Source organism: Equus asinus, chromosome 5 (assembly GCF_041296235.1).
Source record: "Equus asinus isolate D_3611 breed Donkey chromosome 5, EquAss-T2T_v2, whole genome shotgun sequence".
NCBI lineage: Eukaryota > Metazoa > Chordata > Mammalia > Perissodactyla > Equidae > Equus > Equus asinus.
The window spans coordinates 97,256,715-97,273,424 of NC_091794.1; the positions used below are offsets into that span (position 1 = coordinate 97,256,715).

Consider the following 16,710-nt stretch of genomic DNA (forward strand, 5'->3'; position numbering starts at 1 on the left):
GATCAGATACGACCATCTATGTGAGCAGCACACACCAGGGCCAGGGATATGTGGGCGCCTCTTGAAAACCCCAAAATTTCCAAGGCAAGAGGTGCTGTGACACAGGGGCAGACAGAGGGAGACCGGGCTCAGAGGCAGGAGGGAAACAGGGCACCTGAGAGGGCTCCAAGGAGCAGGTGGTTGGGGGGAAGCAGTGGGGGGAGGGGGGAGGGGCAAGTGGTCTCTGAGGGCGGAGGCACCGGTTTGCTCAGGGCTGCTGTCTGCCCCAGACACCCAGCTCCCCCTAGTGTATCCTGAATGCCACATGCCGGGCACTGGGCTGGGACCCGGGGACACTGCAGTGACCAGGACAGCCCTCAAGGAGCTTACAGTCTGGTAAGAGAGACGGAAAGTAAATAAGAAAACAAGTCAACACGTAAATACAGGTTGGTTAAGAGCCCTGAAGAATGACGAGGGTGCTGCGATGGAGAGGACCATACAGACACAGGGGGCCGGGAGAGAAATGGGCCATTTTAGCTGGGGTGGTCAGGGTGGGCCTCCCTGAGGTGGGGTGACAGCCGAACTGAGGACTGAAGGAGCCACTCACGGGAACGTCCCAGGAGGAGCGGGACACTCCAATGGAGAAGCAAGGCCAAGGCCCGGGGTGGGGAAGGGCTTGGTGCGTTCAAGGATGGGGACCGGTGGCCAGTGTGGCTGGAAGGGAGGGAGCCAGGCGAGAGTGGATGGGGAGAGGCTGCAGCGGTGGGCAGGGCGGGTCCCGTGGGTCCCCCCAGCCCCGGGAGGGTCTGAACTGTGTCAGCTGAGGATGGAGCTTTAAACAGCTCACGGAGGACCTGATCTCACTTACATTTTTAAAGCTCATTCCGGATGTGGTGTGAGAAGGAGTCAGGGGGCAAAGTGGGAGGGGCGCCTGTGGTTGTCCACGCAATACGTGATGGGGACGTGGACGGTGCGATGGACTGAACTGTGTCCCCCTGCAAATCCATATACTGAAGCCCTACCCCCCAGTGTGATGGCGTTTGGAGCTGGAGCCCTAGGGAGGTGATCAGGTTCAGATGAGGTCATGAGGGTGGGGCTCTCCCGGTGGGATGAGTGCCTTTCTAAGAAGAGAAGCCAGAGAGTTCTCTCTCTCTCTGCCATGTGAGGACCCTGGGAGAAAGCAGCTGACCACATGCCAGGAGGAGAGTTCTCACCAGGAACCACAGCGGCTGGCACCTTGGTCTTGGCCAGCCAGCTGCTAGAACTGTGAGCAGAAAACCTCTGTGGTTTAAGCCCCTGTCTGCGGTACTTTGTTACAGAAACCCAAGCTAAGAGAGACGCCGGGTGGGTACCGAGTGTGGAGGTGGTGATGCTTGAGGCACACCGAGCAGGGCTGGCTGGTGGATGGATGTGGCTGAGAGAGTCAAGGAGGACAACTGGGTTTGAGGCTTGAGTAACCCCAGGAATGGTGGGGTCGTGTCCTGAGATGAGGGGCCTGTGGGAGGTGCAGGTTTGGGGGGCTGTTCATCTAAAAGACATCCGAGTGGACACAGGAGCAGGTGGCTGCATCTCGGGGAGAGGTCTGTGGTGGTGCCATTCATTTGGGGATGTCAGCACGAAGGTGGGATTCAAAGCCCCGGACCCTGATGAGGCTGCTCAGGAAAGGTGAACCTGAGTACACAGGGAAGAGAGGCGGGTCCTCCAGCATCTTGAGGTTGCCTAGAGAGCAGGGGCTGACAGACACGGAGAAGGACAGGCCAGACCGGCAGACAGGAAGCGCGGGCAGGCGGGGCATGGAAGGCAAGAGAAAAGTGTCCGAGGAGGAGGAAGGAAGAGCAGGGAGAAGTGCCCACCGGACGTGGCCATGTGGGCATGTTGACTTTCTGTGGACAGGCAGCGGGGGAAGATGCCAGACTGGAGCTGCATGGAGAGGCCCACAGAGGAGAGGATGCAGACGTGGCGAGCGCAGACAGCTCTTTGGGGCGTGTTCATGTGAAGAGAAATGGGCGGGGGGCTGGAAGGGAGAGTGGGTTCAGGGAGGGTCTCTTTATATGACGGAGCACAGCGACTGGTGTCTGAATGCTGCTGGGTTCTCTGCTCCACCCTCCCCCCGGCCAGCCAGCCACCTGCCTCAGTCACCCTAGGAAGTAGGTGAGGCAGTTCCCTGAAAACCGGGCACACAGGTCGACTCCTCACGGTGTCCCCATCAACCAGGACAGAGATGGGACTCAGCGGGTGCCCCACGCCTGCTGGCCAGATGAATCTCCTGAGTGGATGGAGCCCTGGCATCGGGGTGGGAGAGCCCTGGGCTCAGAGGCGGGAGGCCTGCGTCACTTGGGAGTGAGACAGACCTGGGTTCGAATCCTGGCTCTGCCACTTCCTATGCGGTGACACTGGGTGGCTCTCTGCGCCTCAGTTTCCTCCTCTGTGACATGGTGGGAATAGTGTCTGCTGGGCCAGGCCTGCGTGGTGTGGGGAGGAGACGGAGGTGAGGAGCTGGAGGGGTCCAGGGCATGTGCCAGGGTGGCTGTTAATGGGGAAGCTGCCCGCGGTGGGCTCTGGGGACAGGCTGTCCCTTGACGGGCAGGACCCACCAGAATTTGGAAACAAGAGGTTCCAGGGGCTCAATTCAGGCCAACGACTGGCTAGAAACAGAGAGAGAAATGGCTGTTGTCCAAACCAGTGCAACCAAAGCCATCCCAGGGGCAGCAGTGGCAGCTGTTCTGGAAAACGATAATCAGAATTATTTTCTTTTTCTAATGACGTTTATCGAGCCTGCAGCACGGGCCAGGTGCTGGGCTAAGCATTTTCATTTCCATCATTTCAGCCTCACAACAGTACCTGAGGTAGGTACTATTACTCCCATTGCACCAGGAAGGAAACAGGCAGAGAAAGTTCTGGAACCCAGGCCTGCGATGGCACGCTAGCCTGCCTCTGTGCTTCTGGATTCCTCCCACTTCCAGGACGTGGTCTACTCTCCTGAGGCCTGCAGCTCTGAGTCCTGGTGAGCAGGACACGGCCAGGAAAGGCGGGAACCGCCTGGAGGGCCTCAGCCAGCCCGTGGCCAAGCTCTGATGCCTGGGAGGGCAGGGGCCCTCCCTGGGGAAGCTGGGACAGGGGTCTCTGCCTACCTGCCTGGTTCGTGGTGATGTTGACGACGGCGGCCCGGCGGGGCTCGGGGCTCAGGTCGGACACGCCGTTGACGGCCTCGATCCAGAAGGAGTAGTTCATGTGGGCCAAAAGGTTGGCCACCAGCAGGCTGGCCTGCACCAGGCTCGTCTGCTGCGGCACGAAGCGGGTGCCACTCCCGCACGTCTCGCAGTGGTCCAGTGTCCAGGGGCAGCGGCGGCACACGGCGTTGTAGGTGATGTCACTGCGGCCACCCGGGTCCAGGGGAGGGGCCCACTCCAGTGTCACGGACGTCCCATTCACACTGGAGATCAGATTCACGGGTGCCGAGGGTGGCCCTGGAGCAGAGAATGATGGGAGGGGTGGAGGGCATTTATGCGAGTGGGTCCAGTCTCCTCCCATGAGACCAGAGAAGGGCTGTGGCTCCCCTACCATATGTGGGGCTCCCTAAGAATGAGGTCACGCCTACTCCATCCTCTGGAAGCTCCCCGAAGGTAGAGGCAGTGTCTCTGCCATCAGACTGGGACCACAGTGTCAGAGTCTGGGCACAGTTACCTAACCTCCCACCCCCACCCCCGCAGGACCACAGGGGTCTCGGGGTTTGTGCTCCCCAGAGTTTTCATCCAGAGATGGGGGCAGAGACTGCACAGCCCTGGGTAGCCAGGCTGGATGTGAAATGCCCCAGTTGTTTGTGTCCCACACTCCACCTTGACCCTCCGTGCTGGATTTACTGTAAATGCCACTGAGCACTTTGCTAGAGTGAAGTGGAGGTGCCAGGCAGCCCAGAGGCATCTCCGTGGCCCTGAGCGCCCTCCCCCACCGACGGGAGCCCCAGTCCCGGCAGCAAGAGGACTTTGGAGAGAGGGGTGGGGTTGGGGGCTGGGGCACCCCTGGGCTCAGAACGCCACTCTCAAAATCCCAGGGAAGGAGTCTTAGATCTTAAGAAAACAGAATTGTAGGATCTCAGCACCACAGAGAATCTTAGAATCTGAAGGGTATGGAATACTGAAAGCCTCGTCTTCTACAGTCTTCAGATTTCTAGAAGCTTAGGGCACTGAATGGTGCATTTGGAGAGAAACCAGAGTCCAGCCAGCTGAGTGCAAGTGTCCGCTAGAGCTTAGAGCTGGGTTCCCTGGGCCTGAGGAGCCCACGGTTGTCACCAGGTCACTCAGCCATTCTCTGGCCCTGCCAGTCCCACATGGGGGATGTGCAGGTCTGGACAGAGCCGTGGAAGGAGCAGGGATGGAGGGAATGTATGCTACGTGTGTGTGTGTGCACATGCAGGCGCGTGTGGGTGTGGTGTGAACACACCTGGGCCCTCACCTGCCCCGTGCAGGGAACCTGGGGCTGGGTGGTGATGGAGGTGGGGGGCGGGGGAGATGGGGCAAATTCCAGGCAATTCAGAACCGTGTGAAGTACCCCCCACCCACCACAAGAGCCCAAGGCTGGCAAACGGGGCAGGCTGAGCTGGCTGCAGCCCCTGCCTGGCCGGGAAGGGAATGTGAGAGGTCCCTTCAGGCCAGGGGAGGGGACGCAACAGAGGGGCCGCGTCAGCAGAACGCCAGGACAGTCACGCAGCCCTGCAGGCGCGGTGCCTGAGTCCTGGGCGTCCCATCAGGTACACGGGGCACGCGTGCACACCACCACACCCTCTCCAGCACAGGCCTCCCTTGCACGGCCAGGCGTGCACAAGCTCAGCTCACAGGCAGGTTTGTTCAAGCTCTGCAGGGACTCAGGAGTCCCCTACAGGTACCCGGATGTGCACACACACCCCTAAGGATCCTTTACATACATGGGCACAAGCACTCGCACGCTCACACTCAGGCATACAGACACTCTGCAGGCAGCTTCTGTAGGAGACAGACACACACAGTCACACGATTGCGGTAGGCCTCCTGGGGCGCACACAGAATCAGACACATGCATGCGGCCATCCAAGCAGGCAACCACACACACTCCATGTACACACTCACGCACACACCTCGCACACACCAAGACAGCTCCTGGCATTCAGCAGATCCTACCAGTTCATCCAGGATGACAGTGATGGCTCCTTTGATGTCCCCCTTGCCTCACGGGGAAACCCCCCCGCATGCCCACCCCAGTCCCCAGGACAGGCATTACTGCTGGATGAGAAGATGGCCAAGGCCACCTGGTGCTGCGAAGGGCTCTCGTCTGCCCCGGAGCAGAGAGGAGAGACCAGGGAGGGAAGGGGGGATTTCCCTGGAAAGATGGCTGGTGACATACAAGAGGCTGGGCCGAGAGAGCTCAAGGCCATCGTGGGGGGTCAGAGTCACCCCCGACCCCACACTGGCCCCTGGCCCAAGAGAGTCACTTGTCCTACTCATCCACAGAGCACCAGCTCCCTGGGGCCTGTGAGACCAAGCATGGGGTCCTGGTCCAGCCCGGGCCTCGAGGATGCTGGGGTCCGGGGGTGGTACTCACGGGTGCAGGCTGCAGAGGGTGGGTCCAGGGCTGCACGGTAGTAGCTAAGGTCGCAGCGGCAGGCCTGGGCAGCGGGGGCTGCAGAGTGGCTGTGGGGAGGGCAGCGGGCGCAGAGCTGGTCCCCCGGAGCCGACTTGTAGAAGCCCAGCTCACAGGCTGTGGAGGAGAAGGCAGCTGAGGGGGGCCAGCCAGGCCACACCGGCGGGCCCCGGGACGGGGCTCACTCTGACCGAGGGCTTCCTCGGGGGTCTCCCGGGAGGACAGAGGTGCAGAGCTTCAGCATCACCCAGTCCTACCCTCATTTGCAGATGAGGGACTGAAGCGCAGAGAGGGCCTGTGACTTACAGAGGGTTGGTTGCACAGCAAGTTGGGGGCAGAGCTGAGGCCGGGACCCTCACACCTGAGTCCTGGCCCCAAAGTCGGCGCAGGAAAGAGCCTCTCCTGCAACAGCCCCTCCCAGCCAGGCCCCGTCTCCAGCCTGACTCTGTCCTTCACGGGACACTGGTCCTTGAGTGAGACACCAGCCTCGGGGGTGGGGGCCAAGAGGCTCAGAACCAAAGCGGGGCCAAAACCCCAGGGATGCGCCTTGGGTGGGACATGAAAGCGGACAGAGAATGGGGATGTGACTGGAAAGGGACACAGATGGTAAGACCCGTGGTTCCCAGACAGCGTGGACGTGGAAACATCCCTACACAAATACAGTCCCGGCCCCCCAGCAGCCACTAGGGATGGGGCCCAAGAATCTGTGTTTTACAAGCTCCCCGTGCGACGCCGACCATCCAGGGATCACAGGCTCCCATCCCCCCCGGACCCCACGTCACCGCCACTGTGGCTAGGACCAGCTTGTCTCAGATCTGGCCTTCTCTCCAGCCGCTGCCACGCCTGCTTCCTCCTCCACCTGCATGACGGCAGCAGCCTCCAACCCCGCCGGCAGCCTGCCCCCAACCCACTGGTTACTCCACCTGGACTTGAGAACACCCACTCTGTGCCAGGCGCTGCTTTGGGCGATGGAGACACAGCCACGAACAAGATCCCCACGGTCTCTGCCGTCAAGGATCTGGGGTTTCAGAGGGGGACACAGTGAACGAGGCTGTGCCCACCTCCAGGAAGGAAATAAAGCAGAAGATGTGGCAGAGGGGAAATGGCGGAGGAGCTGCCCTCCCAGAGAAGGAGAGGCTATCTGAGCGGTGGCCTCAAGGAGAAGAGTCAGCCATGCGGGGAGTGGGGACATTCCAGGTTAAAGGACTCTCCCGGATGCACATCTGACTCCATCACCAACAGTGCAACCCCTCATGGGCTCCCCACGGCCTAAACAATAAACCCAGGCATTCAAAGCCCTCTCTGTGAGACCAAAACCCACCTGCAGCCTCCTTCAGTGTCACTTCTCACGCCCCATCCTCAGGTTGAACTAAAGGATTGCCTGTTTCCCCACACCCAGCAGGCTGTTTCCTGCCTCAGGGCCTTTGCATGTGCCATGCCTTCTTCCTGGGCTGCCTTTTCTCCTATGTCTACCTGTGGAATTCTTTCAAGATTCATTTAACCATACCCTCAATGAAGTCTTTCTGGACCTCTCCACACCTCCACGTGTACACGAGCACGCACACACACACACACACACATACATAAAAGCCACTACTCCTCTCCCCGCTTCTGCAGTCCCTGCTCAGTCTCACCACCTGTAACGCTATGGTTAGACTTTTATTTATCTGTGTGTCCGACTTTCCTCCTAGACCAGAAGGTCCTTGTGGGCAGATCCTTGAGAATAAGCCCAGGGCTGCCTCATTCCTCTCAAAATTCCCGGCGTCTGGGCCAGGGCTGGCTCAGGGCAGAAGTTGTCAATGCTGGTGGGAGTTTTCAAATTGAGCTAATCCCACCATTGTCTGCTCTGGGCAGAGAGACACCCCGGGGGTTCAGGAGGACCCAACGCCACCCATCCAGGCGGCTCCCAGCTCCACCTATGGAACGGAACCCAATCACAGAGGGATGGCCAGGAAGCTCGGGGTGTCTCTCTGCACAAATCCCGTCTGGAGAACTTGGCGCTTGAGAGAAGCTTCATTGAAAAGACATCTTGTCATTTCTTCCTTGGATGTTGATCGTATCTCTTTATTATAATAGCTAAAATTAGGTTAATTTGTAAAATTCTACAAACTTGAGAGAAAACCTGAAATCAGGAGAGATGATAACGCCCTGAAGCTGCTTCACAGACTCAGAGACCAGGCAGGCAGAGGGGCTTAGCTGTCGGGGAGTCTGGGGAGACCCCAAGAGGGCTCAGGCCTGACCGGGGGCTGGGAGCTTGGAGTGGTGGGGGCTCCTAGTTGACACACTGGGATCTTGCCTCCTCCTCCCAGAAGCCCCCGGGAGGCCCAGGCCTGGGGCACGGCCCAGGAGCTCCATTCAGAGCCCAGGAAGCTGCAGGGGAAGAGGGCAAATATTTGGGGAGCCTGCTGTTGACCCGAGACACAGCAATCCTCCTCACGTGATCGGATCCATGCTGAGGAGCATCTCGGGGACCCTGGCTTATTCTGTCTCTCACTCATTCCTTCACCCAAATTTCCCGTGCTTCTACTATGGACCCAGGATAACTAAGAGCTGGTCCTGCTCTCAAGGAGCTCTCAGAGCAGTGACAGGCAGAACACACATGGTGACATCTCAGTGTCACGCCCGGCATGATGGAGGCACCACAGAGCAGCCGCATGAGTCCCTGACCGCTCAGACCGTCGAGCCCTATCGGGGAGGAGCAGACACTCGGGAGCAGGAGCCTGGGGGCCTTTTCCTGTCTGACCCCTGCACCTGGCCAAAGGGACACTGGGCAAGCTGCTGGGCCTCAGTTTCCTCGTCTGCATGATGGGGATAATGACAGTACCCACCTGCTCGGGCCCTTGGGAGGAGGGCATGAGCGCACACAGGTGAAGTCAGGCCAGGACAGCGCCCGGCACCTACTCGTACAATTCTCTGTAGTCGGCAGAGGAGACAGGCCAGGGAGCTGGCGCGGCCCGGGGGCCCCATGCACACACAGGTAGAGGGGCCTCGGGAGGGAGCCGGGCCTCCCCCAGCCTCTCGACACCAGTGGGGCTCAGAGACCCCACCATTCTGTGGCTCACCAGGGGGCCGTCTCACGCGCCTGGCTAATACCCACACGGCTATACTGTGTCAAGGCCAGATTAATCCTCGCAATGAAAATAAAATAATCTTTAATAAGAATACTAATCACCAGGCCTCGGGGAGCCTGGAGACCTAGAGGCGAGCCGGGAATTAACGGGCCAGACAGATGGAGCAGCTCCGGGCTAGGCCCGGCCCTGCCCGTCGCCCTGGGGCGCTTCCAGAGGCCCGGGCACCTCAGCCCCGGCCAGGAGGGGCTCCCCCCGCAGAGGGCACCTTGCCGGCTGCCTGTCAGGCCAGCAGCTGCCGGAGGCCCCAGCCACCTCTCGCCTCTCCCCCGCGAGGAGCTGAAGATTTGACAAATAAGGTGTCCGCCGGTGGACGACCAAAGGAAATTAATTCTAAATCAGATTTTAAACACAGTCAGGAAGGCGAAAGAGCTCGTCGTTCATGCGCCCCTCCGAAATGAGACTCTGGTATTTATAGAAAGATGATTAGGGCCGCCGAGGGTGATTTATATTCTGAGTCCAGGTGACAGGAAGGACGGCGACCGGGACCGCAGACTCGGGGCTGCTGCCCCATCGGGTGACACTCTGAGGGGTCCTTCCCCTTTCTGGAGTGAGGGGGGCAGTGCAGCCAGCGGTGGGGGAGGTCACCGGGTCAGGAAGGTGAGGCGTGGGGAGCCTACTGGTTGGGGAGTTGGAAAATTTGGGGTTCAATCAACCAGTCCTAGCTGTGTGCCCTTGGGCCAGTCACTTTGCCCCTCTGGGCCTCTGTCTCCCCACTGGTACACTGGACTAGCTCCGCATGGCTCTGATAATCTTCCGCGGGTCTCTGAGGCCTGGGTGCAGTCTTGGTAAAGCCTCTAAAGAGCCGTGTGACTGGGGTGGTCCCCTCTCCTGGGCTTTATCATCTTCTCTGTAAAGTAGAGGGCTGCCCGGCCACTTCTGAGGGGAGCTGTGAGGACAACACCAGCAAGCTGGGAGCCTGGCGGCTGGGACGGTAGCTGTCACCGTGGGCCTGGTCCCTGTGCAGGTCTCACGCTCTGGATCTCTTCTCCTATCACTAGAAGGAAGTGGGGGTTCAGGGCTGGATAAGCCGGGACCCCCTCCCGCTTCCTCTCCTCAACAGTGTGCTCAGAGGGAACCACCCGGCAGAGACGGCCGGGGTCCCCAGGACCTCAGGAGGCCCCCTCTGGTTGGGGCTGGGGGGCACGGCTCTGAGAGGACGTCTCAGGCAGCCCAAGATAGGTCCGCCCACTCGCTCCTGGCTCCTGCTTGGCCACCATCCTCCTCATCCTCAGGCCACCACCTTCACCAGGGGGGCGGTGGGGATGGGGCCCTGGCAGGACCGCTGGCCCCACCCCACTTGTGGAGGCCTCAGGTTTGTGCTGCTTCCTCAAAGGAGGCCGCACAGACAGTCACAGAATTCCACCGACAGGGCTGAGAAAAATCTCTCCTCATGCGACCTAAAACGGGCACTCCATTCCCAAACCTCACTGCCTGCGTGCCCTATGAATTAAGATTTTTTATAAAACCTGTAATTATCTTGCAACTGGCATAATGATGCTGTATTGTGATTTAAATGTAAAATTCAAAATACGTTGCAATTCCCTAACCCTGCTTTGGCTTTTCTCCATTATTTTCTATGAATGTGCCAGCAGCACCAGGAAATGGGAGCGGCCTTGGCCTCTCCCAGCCCCGGGAGGTCCAGCTGTCAGGCCTTGGGGTTTCCACCTGAGTCCTGCCCTTGACACGCTGTGGGACCTTGGGCAAGACGCATTCCCTCTCTGGGCTCCACTTCCCTCCTCTGTTAAACAGGGAGGCTGGAGCAGGACCCAGAGCTCTGAGTGAGGCCTCGACCCCGAAATCAGGAGGACCAGTCTCCCCTCCATGGGCAGTGTACCTTGGCGCACACAGACAAACATGTGGCCTGCACTCACTGGCCAAGTCCAGAGCAGGGGTAGCGGCTGACCTTGAGCAGGTATCCACCAGCCGGCCGGCCCGACTGCCACGGCTTATACTGTACCAGTTACTGACTGCTTGAACGTCACCCCAGGTCAGAGGGAAGGGGGGCTCTGCAGGGGGTCTGGCGGCAGAGAAGCAGGTCAGGTGCAGGGGCAGCAGATCCCCACTCCACTACCTGAGTTGAGGGGCCTCAGACTTCCGCATCCGTAGGATGCAGACATAATCCCCAGCCAGAGGACTGCTGGAAGGATGCGAAACCGCGCAGATTCCCGGAACGCAGGGTCTCCCTGTGCCTACGTCCCCCGTGCCTGGGACACAGCAGACGCTCAACAGAAAGAGCAACTGATGTGACGTGTAAGAAGTGCTGAGTAGAGTGCCTGGCACACGGCAAATACTCGAAAAATTGTCACTAAGGGACCTTATTACCCCCACGAGCATGACGTGACGTTGGGAGGCAGCTCTGGTGGGGAAGGAGGCTGGGGATGGACCAGGGATGGGTGAAAAGCCCACACATGGCTCAGAGGCGGACCGACCTGACTCAGGTCCCAGCCCCACCTCTCAGCAGCTGTGAGACCGAAGCAGGCGACACTACCTCTCGAGCCTCAGTTTCCCCCTCTGTAAAATGGAATTGTAATACCCACCTTGCTACAAAGAGCAAATGAACTGATGTGTGAGGAACCCCCTTGCAGGCTGTAAAGGCAATAGGGATGTTTGTCGTTACTATTACCCAGCGGGAAGTTGAAAAGTCAGGGATGTCTGTGAGAGGACCCAGGAGAGGCTAGAGGCCTGGGAAGCCTGGCAAATGAGGCCAGAGAGGGTACAACAACTCCAGAAAGAGGCAAATGTCACAGGTGGTGCTTTGGGGTGTAGGGTCCAGGAGAGGGGAAGGCTTGCAGCCGCTGGGAGCATGAAGAAAGATTCCTTAAGGAAGCCAGAGAGCCCCAGAGAGGGGCTGGGCAGGGCCTGGGGGCTGGATGGAAGGGCCTGGTCCCGGAGCACCACCTTGTGCATCACTGAAATGGTCAGCCTGTGCCCTGCTCCGGCCTGCGAGCACCAAGGGGCCTGTCCTGCCTGCTAGTGGTAGAGGGATGGAGCTGAGGGGGGTGAAGCTCCCTCTGACTGTGGCCTCAGGGCCACAGAGCTCGGAGGATATTCCTGGGGGCTGACAGGGCCCTGTCCCAGTTTTCACTGAGGCTGCCTGGGGACAGGCCCGGATCTCTCTGACCCCCGCAAAGGCACATCCTCCTCCCCCAGAGAACTCATGACCCCAACAACAGGCTTCACTGCCCTGAGGGGCTGAGCTGCCACGTTTCCAGTCCCTGGGGAGGCCAAGGAAGGGCAGAGGGCAACCAGGCGGAGACCAGTAACAGCTGGGGCCCCAGGTGTCTGTCCACACAGCTCCCCCAGGGTTCCCGGCTCTCAGGGCGCCTGGCTGCCCCGCTCCCACACGGGGCACAGTGCAGCTGTGACACCCGCACACACGGCCTGGGGTCTGGGCCCTGCTGCTGGTCTGACGTGGGGGCCCCAGCAGCAGCCCCACGGGGACAGGTGCCAGCCCACTTCATGACCAGGGTCTCTCTCTCCGCTGTCCTCCCTCACAGGCACCTTGGCTGTCCTCTCCCACAGCTCACTGGATAAGCGCCCCCTGAACACAGGCAGGCTGCTCCAGGTGCCCCAGTGACGTACCCAACCTGGGCAGTGCTCCCTGAGCGCCCTGCCGCACACCTCCACAGTGGCCCCACACCACACACCCTCACCCAGGGCCTGTCCTTCCCCACACTCCATGGGCTAGAAGGTCAGTCGTTTTGAGCATGGACTCTGGAGGCCAGACTTCTGAGTTCAAGTCCTAGCTCTGCCACTTCCTAGCTGTGCAACCTTGGGCAAGTTGCTTTGTCTCTCTGTGCCTTAGAGTCATCCATAAAACCAGAACGACAGTATTTTCTATTTCATAGGGTAGTTGTGAGGCTTAAATGAGTTGATATGTGAAAAGTGCTTAGAACAATGCCCGACACAAGTTAGTTCACAGTAAGTACTCAGGAGAGTACTCAATCACCCAGGGGTCCTTAGAAGTACGTCTCCACCCTGCCCACGGACGGGGTCACCCGCCATAGTACTTCCTTCTCTCCTCCCTCTCCCTGCACCACACACGCGCACACGCACACACACGTGGCCCGGAGTATCTGCTGACACAGGAACCCCAAGGTCCCCCTGCCTTCCCAGGCGCTGTGTCCACCGCCCGGCCGCCCGCTGACCATGATGCCTCCCACACCCGGGCCGCCCGGCTGCGGGGCGCTCACCTACACAGGCGTCCCGCCGCTCCTCGTAGCCGGCGCTGCACACGCACTTGCCGATGGGCACCAGCCACTCGCCCTCGGCGCTGCAGTACATCTTGGGCGTGTCCCGCTCCTCGGAGTGCCGCACGCACTGACCCCGCACCTCCACCAGCGAGGACGAGTCGGCGCCTGTCACCGCCTCCGAGAAGGCCGCCAGGTTGCGCACCATGGTGGGGCACTTCTTGTAGTAGATGCGGAGGGACAGGATGGCGAGGCAGGCGCCAATGTCCTGGAAGGCCAGGTAGAAGCCGCGCTTGCTGAGGGGGCCCACGCCGCGCACCTCCGTGTTGAGCTTGAGGCGCCGCACGCCCAGGTCCGCGCCCGTGAAGCTCTCGTCGGCCGCGATGGTGTCGATCTTGAGGAACTGGCTCTCCTGCGTGCTGGAGCCCAGATCGCGGTCCGACTCCAGGTAGTAGAGGTTGAAGGTCTCCTTGCAGGTGCCCAGCACGCCGGGCATGCTGTTGCAGTCCCGCAGTGTGAACTTGATCTCGGCGTAGACGCGCCGGGCGCCGTCGCGGGGCACCCAGCTCGTGCGAAGCCAGTTGTTCTGGTTGGGGCTCATGACGTTGCACACCTGGTACGTGTGGATGGGCCGGAAGGACTCGTCCACCTCGTTGATGGAGTCCCACTGCGGGCAGAGAGCACAGCCGGCTGAAACGAGAGTCGGCTCCTCGCCCTCCTGCCAGTCACCCTTGCCATGGGCCACAGGCACGTGCTGGAGGGGCGGGGGTCCTGGGGAAGGAGCCAGAACCTTCTCCGCCCTGGAGGAGCTGATCTTCTAGTGGCTTGTCACAGCCACCAGATGCCTGGCACCCACAGATGCGACCTCAGAGAGCGTCACATCCTTCTGGGGAACTGTTATTTGCTGCCTTTTTGCAGATGAGGAAATAGAGGGTCAGACACGTGAGCCACATGTCTGAGGTCACAGAGCTGGTGAGTGACGGAGCCACGACTGGAACCAATGCCAGAGCTACAACACTCTGACCTCGTTTCCATGTGGCTGCTCCCATCGCTCCCAGAGTGGGGGGACCTTGCTGGGGAAGTCAGTGAGCCCACTGGTGGTTTCCAAATCAGCTGCCAGAGGGATCTTTCTAGCACGTGACCCTGACCTTGTTGCAGCCCTGCAGCACGTCCTTCAGCAGCAGCCTTGCATTGGTGTTTACTGAGTGACTGCGCGATGGACAGACTCCCTCTGCCGTGCTCTTCTTGATGTTCCCTCTGCCCTTGCCTAAGGCGGGCAGCTCGCGGGCCAGCCTGCGTTCCACTAACGGGAGCACCAGAATGTGGGAGAGTTGAGTGTGGCTGCTTCTGTGCCAGGCGCAAGCCAGGCATCAGTGATCCAGAAATAAACCAGACCCCATCAACAGAGTGAAAGGCAACCCACGGAATGGGAGAAAATATTTGCAAATCATATATCTGAGAAAGGATTAATATCCAGAATATACAAAGAACTCCTACAACTCAACAACAAAAAATCACACAGCCCAATTAAAAAATGGGCAAAGGACTTGAATAGGCATTTCTCCAAAGAACATACACAGATGGCCAAACAGCACATGGAAGGATGCTCAGCATCACTCATCCTTAGGGAAACACAAATCCAAACCACAACGAGATGCCACTTCACACCCATTAGGGCGGCTGTTATCAAAACAACAGAAAATCACAAATGTTGGCGAGGAGGGGGAGAAAGTGGAACCCTCGTGCACTGTTGGCGGGAATGTAAAATGGTGCAGCTGCTGAGGGAAACTGTATGGTGGCTCCTCAACAAGTTAAACATGGAATGACCACACTACCCAGCAATTCCACCGCTGGGTATATACTCACAAGAATTGAAAGCGGCACCTCAAAGAGATATCTGTACACCCGTGTTCACAGCAGCATTGTTCACAACAGCCAAAAGGGGGAAACCACCCAAATGCGCCCATTGCCAGGGGGATGGATAAACAAAATGCGGTCCATCCAGACACTGGGATGATACTCAGTCTCATAAAGGAAGGAAATTCAGATGCGACCAACAGCATGGGTGAGCCTAGAGGACATTATGCAAAGTGAAATAAGCCAGCCACAAGAAGACAAATACCGTACGATTCCACGTCTACGAGGTACTTAGATTCATGAAAACGGGAAACAGAACGGTGGTTGCCAGGGGCTGGGGGCGGGGGGAATGGAGAGTTGTGTTCAACGGGAACAGGAGTTCAGTTCGGGAAGATGAAAGGCGTTCTGGAGATGGGGGATGGTGACGGTCACGCAACAGGGTCAATGTACTTAACGCCGCTGAACTGCACACTTAAAAATGGTTAAGATGCTAAATTTTATGTTATGCATATTTTACTACAACTTTTTTAAAAAAGAAAGAAATACACCAGAAATACTCCCTCCCTCCAACGCCCCACAGTCCATCAGACAAGGTGCTGGACGGAGCAGGCATCCGGGGGGCGGGCGAAAGCTGCTGCGCGGCTGAAGCAGGACCCTCTTGCAGGCATGGGAGGAAGAGCCCCAGCGAGGCTGGGGGTGTTAGGTACTGTCCAGGGAGCATCGGTTTGGACACAGAAGAGTCACATCGAAGACGCAGTGTTGAGAAATGAGCTGGGAGTTGAGAGGCCCAGCTCTAGGCCCAGCACAATCTCTAACCTGCTGTGTGACCTTGGGCAAGTCGCTGCTCCTCTCTGGCCCCAGTTTCCTCGCTGCAGAATGCCGGTTGGTCGGGAGCAGTCATTTTTGGCTGAGTGGAAATGTGAGGGCCCTGAGGAGGTGCTGGGGGCGAAGGGCAGATGGAGGGGACAGGCTCTGGGTCCCTGTCCCAGCTTCACCAGAGATGTAACGCCCTGATTCTCTCTCTTGGGCCTCTGTGTGCAATTGTCCCTGAACCTGAGATCCGATCGCTGAGGGGGGTCTGGGGCAGGGAGGTAAAGACCACTCCTCATGGTGATCTGAGAGTCTGTGGGGTTCTGAGCTACTGCACAAGCACAAGAGTGGGGACCACAGGCAAGTCAAGTCTTTCCTGTCTGACAAAGCCCTTCCGTCCCACCCCGTCTTGGCCAGCCGTGTGGTCTCAACACTGAGCGCGCACATCTGTAAACTGGGGCTCAGACGGGCCCCACCTCAGCGAGGTGTGAGAGGGGGAAAGGACGAGAAGCCTGCAAAGTGCTTAGCCTGGCCTGGCACGGGAAGGCACCACGGGGAAAGGACTACATGATGCTGACCTGGCAGCATCTTCCCAGCCCACCCATAACTGCCTCCAGGGACCACTGGGGAAGAGGCCCAGGGCACGCCAGCCTCACCTGAAAGAGTTTATGCCTCCTGCACCCCGCATCCCAAAAGGACCCCTGCCCAGCACCCCACACTGTAGATGGGGTCTCTGGGCAGCGCTATGTCACATCTGGGGTTAAAGTCAATGTCACAATTAATGGAGCGCCAAAGAGCCAGCCAGCTGCTCCCTGTCTGTTTCCTGCCAGGGACCCAGATAAATTAATCAGCTCGATCAGAGTCCTCTCCAGCCGCCCCACCGGTGCCAATGGCCTGGCCTAGACCCGCCAGCCCCAGGGGCTGCTGCAGGCACCCAGGGTGGCACAAATTCCCGGAAGCTGGCGCAAGGGTGGAATCAGGCCTGCTTGCCACCTGGGGCGCCCCCACCCCATGCTGGGTGCCACTCCCACCTGGCTGCCTCCCCAGCCCCTGGGAACATTCCTCCCCAACCCCCACCATTGCTCTGGAACTCTGTCCTCTTTCTGGAACAGAATGCAGCAAACCAGCTG

General features: G+C 59.2%; 1 protein-coding gene across 2 annotated transcripts in view; it reads right to left on the reverse strand.

Moving 5' to 3' along the window:
* Positions 1–16,710, reverse strand: part of EPHA8 (EPH receptor A8) — a 35,302-nt gene that overhangs the window by 10,542 nt on the left and 8,050 nt on the right. The window contains exons 3-6 of one of the 2 annotated variants that reach the window (XR_006527623.2): positions 12,917–13,580; positions 5,554–5,709; positions 3,111–3,446; positions 2,331–2,441 (exon numbers count right to left, since the gene is read on the reverse strand). Coding sequence is in view for 1 of the 2 variants with exons in the window: in XM_044769962.2 (XP_044625897.2) it covers positions 3,111–3,446; positions 5,554–5,709; positions 12,917–13,580 (1,156 nt within the window). In the remaining variant the exon portion in view is untranslated. The remainder of the gene's footprint in view (positions 1–2,330; positions 2,442–3,110; positions 3,447–5,553; positions 5,710–12,916; positions 13,581–16,710) is intronic. The other variant, XM_044769962.2, reaches the window with a different exon arrangement.